Below are 10,042 nucleotides of genomic sequence, written 5' to 3'. Positions count from 1 at the left end.
TGGAACCAGAAAACATCCATCATTGTGTCAGTGTTCCAGGGGCAGTGTCCACTCGTGTCTACTCTAGGCCTTCCTCTGTAATGAGTGTTTGGGAAAGCCTCTGGACAACTGAGAATTTATGGCTTTCTAGGAGTATGGGAAACTATGAAAAACAAAATATTATTCTAAAACAAAAACATTATTAATAAAATAGATCTATTCCAAAATTTCTTAATATCTTCTGTAACATTCCACTCAGAAGGCAGAAAACCACAAAGTTCTTCCCTAAGGAAAAGTGCAAATGGAATGTAATATTACATTACAAAAAACTCAATTATTTCATTCCCCGCCAGATCACTTTTGCTGACGAACTGCTCACATAACATCCTAGGAGATCTGCTGCCATGATCTGGGAGCAATGAGCCTTCTCAGTGAGCACAGTGAACGCGCTGTGTCTAGACCCATCCTGTGGGTGAGCTGAAAGGACAAGCTCTCAGCATCACGCTCAGCCCACTGGAGAAATCATGCACGCAACTATTTTTCCTGTCAACATCCTCCAACTTAACAATTTTCAAATAGCTACAATATAATTGAGGTCACGTGGACACCGTACCTGGAAGAGCTATACACAAACATTCCCTGTCCACAAATGTTCAGCTTCAGAGCGAACAGTCAAGGGCACAATCACATTTTTAAAAATTAAGAGTGAGAAGTGCAACAGGCACATGCACAACGGCAGAGAATCCTGTTCTTCGTAGAATACTTGAAGGAGCCCTAGCTAAATACACCCCAACTACCGAACATCTTACACTAGTAGTTTCCTATACAAAAGTTAAAAAAAAACACCCTACCAAAAAACAACCCTAATCATTATTTCTTTTTTCCTTAATTAACCATTTTACTCTAAGTTTGGCTGGTGAAATCATGAGACTTTCTGGCCTAATGGTCTTGAGAAATTTTTCTAGTTGTAAGATGCCTCCCTATGGAGTTTTAATTACTAAGCTCAAAGCAAACTCTGAAATGGATATAGAAATTTGTGAAACAATGACATAGTTCCCAAAATTTGAAAAACAGGAGACTTAAGGCAGATGGTAACACCAAAAAGAGCCAGTCAACTATTAAAATGGCACTCCGGAAATGGTTCATAGCAAAACCTAATTTTCTATTAGTTTTCATCATATGGGTGAAACTATCCAGTCAGCAGACAACAGATGGGGGGCAGCATGATTAGGCCACACCAAGGCAACTCCCAGGAAAGTGACTTCTGGGGCCATGTGGCTTGCACTCATCCACAGCAAGACAGACTGGTCCCTCAACCTCACTGCGTACCTGGGAAAAGATTAGTAAAAGTACTTCCATAAGAGGCAAAGACTAACAGGAACCTATAAGCTCACCCTGGAAAGATGTGAAAATGTAATGGAAAAGGAGCACCATATGCTGATTTTAACAGCTTTTTTACTGGAGGAATTTATTGGTCATGTACACACCATAGGAAAATTATCCCCCCCACGCCCCAAAGGTAATGCAGAAAAATTAGATTCATAAGAGAAGTATACATTCAAAGTAGGCAAAAATATGGTGCATGTTTTTGAAACAGAAAATATGAAAATAATTTCACTGTGAAATGCCTTGATTTGCAAGTGAGTTGGTACTTATAATAACCAGATCCAACTGCTCTAACAAATCTCTAGTATATATGTTTTAGAACATCTATTTTTTAAAAAATACCTATTTTTAAGCCAAAACATAAAATCTGTATTTGTGCATCAATGTATAAGTTATCCTCCTTGGTATCTTCATAGATCCAAGATGCTAAGAGATTAACAAAATAATTTTTTAAAAAAATCTCAAGCCACAGATTAACAAATATACTTCCTCAAGTCTTCTGGGTTACACGACTAAAAATAACTTGTAATAATGTAATCTGGATTTTCAGATATAAATACCAGTCAACGGTTGGTTGGCCATTACATGACAAGTATAATTATCCTTAGAACTGGGTCATAGTATATAGAATGCCTTAACTTTTCTTAGTTCAAACCCTGTAATTTGACCCTAAAACTCGTAAGCATACCCTTTTTTGTGCTTTAAGCAGACACACTGACTTTGCAGTCTATACTTTGTAAGACAGCAGGTAACTCTAGCACAGAAGAAACTATATAATGCGGCCTGGGGGATGACTTCAATGGCACCATTCCATTTTTATTTATCCAGACTGTTGCCTTCAGCCCTGCATTGAGGCCTCCTTGTATATCGGTTTCTAGTGTGTCACCAACCATCACACAGTCCCCAGGCTGTACTCCAAGGAGATCACAGGAGTAATAAAATATGGAAGGTGCCGGTTTCTCCTCTTTCTGCTCTCCACCTACAACAATAGCGTCAAAATAGGACTGACAGGCACAAGCCTTGATCTTCTCCCTCTGGGTCTGTTGTTCTCCATTTGTTAATAAAAGTAGGCGGACCTCCTTTCGAAGTTCAGTGAGCATGGCTTTGACATCTTCTGCTAGTGTCATATGCTGTAAACGTGTAGATTTCCATAGGAAATAACATTCTTCAGCTAATTTCCTATTGGCCACACCACCTTTTGTTTCCTGGATTGCTTCTTCCCAGTGTGAAGTCCTGAGGTCAGTAATGCAGCTTTTAGAAGGATGAAAACATTCCTTGCTGAGTTTAACTTGAACTTTGTTACAGATGATTTCAGCCTCTTCTTTGTAATGGTATTTTGATTGTAAGAGCTTTATCACCTCCAACATGCCCTTCCGACTCGCCCCGGCCGTGTCGATGAGCGTGTTGTCCAAGTCGAAGAAGACTGCCCGCACCCGGCTCAGCCCCATGCCGCCGCCGCCTGCGCGACGCGCCAACTCGCAGCCGCGCGGGCGGCTGCGCGAAACGGGCCGGCCCTCCCTCTGATCTTTAGCTGGGCCCATGGCTTCCTGGAATCAAGACTCAGTTCTCAACCTCCCTTGCCGCCATCTTGCCTATCTGATGACTAAATTCTGACCCTAACACTGTAAACACAGGTATGGTGTGCAGTTCTGGAGAGTGTCTGTAAAGGGAGGACATGCACTTCTTTGTCCCTTTCTCCTCCTGGGGGCTGAAACCAAGCAGCCATCTTGGGCCATGAAGCAGAAGTCATTGGAAGAAGACGACTGAGCAGCAAGAAAGAATGATTGATGCCGACTTTGAGAAACCTCTCTTCCAGCCTCTAGGCTCTTGATTGTTTGAGACAGAAATAAATTTCCATCATTTTGGCAAAAAAAAAAAAAAAAAAAAAAAGTAGAGCCCATAGGACTTGCTTGATTGATTGGATGAAGACATCAGGAAAATAGAAGAATCAAGAATGACTCAGACCTTTGGCTTGAGTACTTGTGAAAGAGGTCGCCATTGACTGAGATTGGGAAGATGAGTAGGAGTTGGTTTAGGGTTCTGAGGGAGAACTGGAATCAAGAGTTCTGTTTTGGCCATGCTATTTGGCATCCAGGAGGAGATGTGGTGTAGCTGGTTCATGAACAACTCATTTGAGAGGCTGTGTCCTAAAGGGGAGCAGAGGATGTAAGGCAGTAGCTGGAGGGAGTTGTGGGGCTGTTGAGGAGGGGCTTTTGGGGGGGAGAAAAGACGTTGTTAGAGCAGTTTTAGGTTCACAGAAAACTTGAGCGGTAGGTACAGAGATTTGCCATTGACCCCCTGCCCTCACACATGCACTAGCAACACGCCACCAAAGTGGGACTTTTGTTACAACTGATGACGCTGAATGGACACATCGTCATCACCCAGAGTCCACAGTTGACATCAGGATTCACTCTTGGGGTTGTACATTCTATGGGTTTGGACAAATGTATAATGACGTGTATCCACCATGATAGTATCACACAGGGTAGTTTCACTGCCATAAAAGTCCTCTGTGCTCCACCTGTTCATCCCTCCCCCACTAACCCCGGCAATTAGCGAGCTTTTTCAAAAGATTATTTTGTTTTCTAAGAAGGAGTTATTACAGTATAGTGGTATGCTGATTAAAATGCTGAAGGGAGGGGAAGAGAGAGAGAGAGAAAGAGAAGATTGCAGGCACAAAGTTTGAGTAAGAGAACAGTCAGAGGATCTGGTGCAGAGATGAAGGGACCAGCCTGAGATAGCAGCACAGACAGTCCTTCCACTGTAACAGGGGGAAGAGAGTGAATCATGGGTCAGAGGTAGGTCTGCTGGTAAATGTGGTGGTGGGAGGTGAGATGAATCTCTTCTGTTGCTTTATGTTCTCAGTGAAATGAGAAGCAAGGTCCTTACCTAAGAGAGAGGGGAGGACAGAGGTATTAGAGAAGACATCTCATTTAACAAGTTTTATTGAGCAACCATTATGGACTAGTCATCATTTTTGGACCCAGGGAAATAGCCATGAACAAAATCATGCCCCTGCTTTTCATGGAATTGACATTCTAGTAGATTTGAGAAGGAGTGAGAGGTAGGAGTGGGTATTAGTTTTGCTATGGTAATGAATGACCCCAATGTTTCAATGGCTAACAACAAAAGTTTCTCATTCTTGCTGCATGTCAACTGAGGGTCATCTACAGCCCTGCCATGGGCTGTGGCTCTCCTCCAGGATGAGGTTAGACTAACACTGTGCTCTGTCCTCATTTTTTCATGCTCAGATCTCAGCTAGAAAATCAACCCCTGTTTGGCACGTGCCAGCCTTGTGACACAAGAGAGCTTGCAGGAACACGCTATAGCTCTTAGGGCTTTTTGGGTGCAGTGTACATCACATACCCCTGGCCAAAGCAAGTTGCGTGGCCCCGGCATGACACCAGTGGATGGGGAGCTAAATTCCTTCGGCAAGAGGCATTGCAACTCGCAAGAAAGAGAGCAGGCAGGGACACAGAATCCTCCAACAAGAAGGGGAGTACTTTTCTATTCTCACTCTGTCTAGCCACAGCTTTAATTATTTTGATCACTTGTAAATCTATACATTCAGCCCAGATTTTCCCTCTCAGCTACGGCTCAATACATCAGGCTGCCTCTGAGAGATTTACCCAGGTGCCCATCATCTCTCAAACTCAACATTTCCCAAACTGAACTTATTATCTTTTCCCCCAAGTCTTTCTCCCGGACTCCGTGACCTTTGTCACCTTCAAAGGTCGTCCGGCCTAGCAACTGGGACTCTAGTACTCATCCGTTTCCTCTTCTACTTCCTCCGCATTCCGTTGATGGTCAAAGTCCTTTGGATTTTAACTCTTCTACATTCATCACCTCATTTCCCCACTCAGTGGATTTATTTCAGGTCCTCAGCATCCTTCCCCTTGACCCGAGCTCCTCCATCGTCTGCACCTCCACCTAAAATAGGAATCAGATTATATCACGATCTATGTTACATGGAAGTAAATTCCAAAATCCTTATCAGGGCCTACAGGGCATTTGTAATCTAGCCTCTTTTCTTTCCTCTGAGCAACTAACTATGTCAACTACTACTCCCCAAAGTTCTCTAAGTGTGTCAGGCCACACTTCATACCTCCTTGGCTTTTCTCAAGCTTCTTCTGCCTGGAAAGTCCCTCCACCCCTCATCTGTCAAAGTCAGCCCATCTTTCTCCTTTTCTGAATTTTTATGGCCTTCACCCACAAGTAGAGTAGACCATTCTCTTCTGTACCTGCTGTAAATGTGCTGTGATCACTGACAAAACATTTTGCACTTGTTTGTTTGTCTGTCTCCCTGTTTTGGGAGGTGGGTAGTCCAGCCCTTCCCTTGGCCTCATGTTTGTTTGTTTGTTTGAAATTAATTTATTTTATTTATTTTATTTTTGGCTGCATTGGGTCTTCGTTGTGGTGCGCGGGCTTCTCATTACGGTGGCTTCTCTTGTTGCAGAGCACGGGCTCTAGGCACGTGGGCTTCAGTAGTTGTGGCTCACAGGCTTAGTAGTTGTGGCTTGCGGGCTCTAGAGCACAGGCTCAGTAGTTGTGGCGCATGGGCTTAGTTGCTCCACAGCATGTGGGATCTTCCCAGACCAGGGCTCAAACCCGTGTCCCCTGCATTGGCAGGCGGATTCTTAACCACTGTGCCACCAGGGAAGCCCCTGGCCTCATGTTTTCGTGGGAGGGTCTCCTGCTGGAGCAAGCAGCCGACTCTCGTCCCACCCCCAACTTCCTCCTCTCCATGGAGAACTGACCCACTTGATGGATGGGTGACATCGATTTGACCTCTGCTCCTCAGTTGGGTGGAGCGAATCTACTGGAAATTCAAGACCACTAAAGATTCACTTTTGTTTTCTTCTATTACCATTCCCTGAGCCAGCAATCTTCAGAAGTGGGTCTACTCTGCCTCAATCTTAAGCCAGAAATCCTTTCCCCCCAGCTTTATTAAAATATAACTTGTATATACATTGTGTAAGTTTAAGGTATATGATGTGTTGATTTGATACACTAATATATTGCAAAATAGTCACCACCTTAGCATTAGCTAACACCCTCAATCACACATAGTTACCATTCTTTTTTCGAAATGGTCACATAGTTACCATTTCTTTTTTTGCGGGAAGAATGTTTAAGATTTACTCAGCAACTTTCAAGTGTATGATGCAGTACTATTAACTGTAATCACCACGCTATTCACTGGATCCCCAGAACTTATTCAGCTTATGACTGGAAGTTTGTACCCTTTTACCAACATCTTCCCATTTTCCTCACCAACCCCCAGCCCCTGGTAACCACCACTTTGCTCTGTTTCTATGAGTTCAGTTTTTTTAGAGGCCACGTGTAAGTGAGATCACATTGTATTTGTCTTTCTCTGTCTGACTTATTTCACTTAGCATAATGCCCTCAAGGTCCACCCATTGTTGTCACAAATGTCAGGATGAGAAGCTAGCAGTCTTGGAAAGTAGGTCTTGTCTGCAGACCCAGCCTCCTTGGATGGACTCTTGAGAGCCCAAGGTCTGCCAAATCACGCCTAGATTTGGGTGATAAATCTAAAGCCATGTTCTCCAATCCTTACTCAGTAATAATGCTGATATTCTGATACCTGAAAGTCCCTTTGCTTTTTAAAAAAATTATTAGTTTTCATTGTAAACCAAGGAGGGAAAGAGAAGGTATTATCTATTATTTATGCATTGTCTAAAGCTTCAACAGCTTCCTTCTAGATGGAAATTTCCTTGAGATCTTATTCATCTTTGAATCCAAAGTGCCTGGCACAGGTCATGGCACATAACAGTGACTCTGTAAATATTTATTAAATACATTTTTACTGAAGTATAATTTTAGCATCTGTGACACTAACATGCACAAATCTTAAATGTACAGGCTGATGAATTTTAACTCACATATGCACCCTTGTAACCACGATCCCAACCAAATTACAGAACATTTCCACCCCCTAGGAAGTGTCCCCAATCAATATCCCCTTCCTGCTAGAGATAACCACTTTTCTAATTTCTATCGCCATAGACTAGTTTTGCTTGTTCTTTTGCTTCATATAACGGGAATCCATACTGTGTGTATTTTTTTTTCAGGGGGTTTGTTTCTTTTACTCAGCATAATGCTTTTGAGATTTATTCATGTCATTCCATATATCAGTAAGCTATTCTCTTTTTTCTATTACTGTATAGTATTCCACCATATAAATATACCAAAATTGTTCATCCATTTTTCTATTGATGGACATTTGCAGTTTTTGACTATTATGAATGTCTCCTGTGAAGATTCTTTATTTTATTTTTTAAATTGACATATAGTTAGTTTACAATGTGGTGCCAATCTCTGCTGTACAGCAAAGTGACTCAGTTATACACATATAGACATTCTTGTTTTATATTCTTTCCCATTATGGTTTATCACAGGATATTGAATATAGTTCCCTGTGCTATATGGTAGGACCTTGTTTTTTATCCATCCTGTATATAATAATTTACATCTGCTAATCCCAAACTCGCTGTCCTTCCCTCCCCCAATCCCCCTCCCCTTGGCAACCACAAGTTTGTTCTCTATGTCTGTGAGTCTGTTTCATAGGTAGGTTCATTTGTGCCGTATTTTAGATTCCACATATAAGTGATATCATATGATATTTGTCTTTCTCTTTCTGACTTACTTCACTTAGTATGATAATCTCTACTTGCATCCATGTTGCTTCAAATGGCATTATTTCATTCTTTTCTATGGCTGAGTAATATTCCATTGTATATATGTACCACATCTTCTTTATCCGTTCATCTGTCGAGGGACATTTAGGTTGTTTCCGTGTTTTGGCTCTTGTGAATATTGCTGCTATGAACATAGGGGTACACATATCTTTTTGAATTATAGTTTTGTCTGGGTATATGTCCAGGAGTGGGATCCCTGGATCATATGGTAGTTCTATTTTCAGTTTTTTGAGGAAAATCCACACTGTTTTCCATAGTGGCTGCACCAACTGACATTCCCACCAACAGTGTAGGCGTGTTCCCCTGTGAACATTCTTGTACAACTTTTTTTGTAGACATACATTCTAAAGTCTATTGGGTATATGTAGGAGTGGAATTCCTGAGTCATATGGTGTGTTGACTATAAAACTGCCAACCAGTTGAATACTGCCAACGAATAAAGCTCCTGAGAGCATCTTTGTGGATACAGACAGTCAATTCTCTTGGGCATATACATGCAAGTGGGAAAAGTGGGTCATTGAGTAGGTGTATGTTGCCCTTATGAGAAACTGCCAAAGAGTTTTCCAAAGTGGTTTTACTATTTTATACTCCTACGAGCAACGATGTATAGGTTCTAATTGTAGTTGCTTTACATTTTCACCACACCTGGTATTGTCCATCTTTTTAATTTTAGATATTCTGTTGGATGTGTAGTGGTATCTCACTGTAGCTTTAATTTGCATTTTCCTAATGAAATAATAATGTTGAGGACATTTTCATATATTTATTGGCTATTTGGATATCTTCTTTTGTCAGGTGCCTCTTTAAGTCTTTTACCCATTTTTGAAAAATTGTGTTTGTCTTCTTTAATAAATTGATTATTAGGAATTCTTTGTATATTCTGAGTCCTTTATATTAATGAATCCCTTGTCTGCTATAGGTAACACAAATATTTTTCCTAGTCTGTAGCTTGACTTTTCACTTTCTTAATGGCTGCTGAATCAATCAAAGCATATTTTTTAATCAACAGGGAATGTTTATTTAAGAAAAGTTAAAAAAATCATTTTGGAAGGCAAGAAAAGATTTCCTTTTAAAGAGGAAGAATTACTTGTTAATTTTTCTGTTTTGAAAGAAAATGGATGTTCCTATGTCTGATTTTCTTAAAGTAGAAATCATCGTTAGACAAAGCTTATGGTGAATGTGAACTGCACCACAGGCTAGATACGCTGGCAGAATGTGTGGTTTTTGCCACATTCCAATGGTTTGCAGCCTTGGCTGATTCTTAGAATTATCTGGAGAGACTTTAAATCATTCTGATGTTAAGTCTCTGCACCTGGAGTTTGACTCAATCAGTGTGGGATGCGGCTGGGGCCTTGGCAGTTTTGAGAAAACTTTCTAGTAATTTTCTGTTGTAGGCTTAGGTTGAGAAGCATGGCTTAAATGGTTACTAAGATGTGAGATTAAGAGTTTGGGAGTAGGGGAGGCATATGGTTTGATTTTTTTCAGAGTAACAGTTGGGGCTAATAAATAAACCTTCTCAAAGACAGAGTGTCTTAAGGAACATTTAATTGCAGTTAACAGAAATCCACTCAACGTAAACAGAAAGAGGAGAGTGAACAGGAAGAGAGAGAATTATGGAAAGATATGGGGTATATCACAGAATCCAAGGAAAGCTGAACAACCAGGCCTCAAGAAGTCAGAACTCTCTCTTGAGTGGAGAGAGGTGAAACTAATTAGCACCCTGAAATCCCAACATTGTGGGTATACTATCAATAGAAAAGATTTACGCATTGAATAAGGTGATGGGGCCTATAGTCCCTTTCAACCCTAAGATTATATGATCCTATAATGATTGTTCAATTCCATCCCCTTCTCTCACTCAAAGCATAGAGGCATGCAGGCGAGTCCCTTTATGGCCTTTGACAAGAGGATGACCCAAATCAGATTTCAAGAAGGTGTTTCAGATTTGCTTTCTC

General features: G+C 41.2%; 1 protein-coding gene across 1 annotated transcript; it reads right to left on the bottom strand.

Moving 5' to 3' along the window:
* Window positions 1–218: 218 nt before the first annotated feature.
* On the bottom strand, window positions 219–2,868 carry LOC118891293 (N-acylneuraminate-9-phosphatase). The gene has a single exon (XM_036845090.1). The coding sequence runs from the start codon at window positions 2,811–2,813 to the stop codon at window positions 2,067–2,069; it is 747 nt and encodes a 248-aa protein (XP_036700985.1). The 5' UTR covers window positions 2,814–2,868; the 3' UTR covers window positions 219–2,066.
* Window positions 2,869–10,042: the final 7,174 nt, after the last annotated feature.

The sequence above is a fragment of the Balaenoptera musculus genome, chromosome 2 (assembly GCF_009873245.2).
Source record: "Balaenoptera musculus isolate JJ_BM4_2016_0621 chromosome 2, mBalMus1.pri.v3, whole genome shotgun sequence".
Lineage (NCBI taxonomy): Eukaryota > Metazoa > Chordata > Mammalia > Artiodactyla > Balaenopteridae > Balaenoptera > Balaenoptera musculus.
Note: the sequence above shows the minus strand (reverse complement) of the source record. Positions and strands in the feature narration are given on the sequence as shown.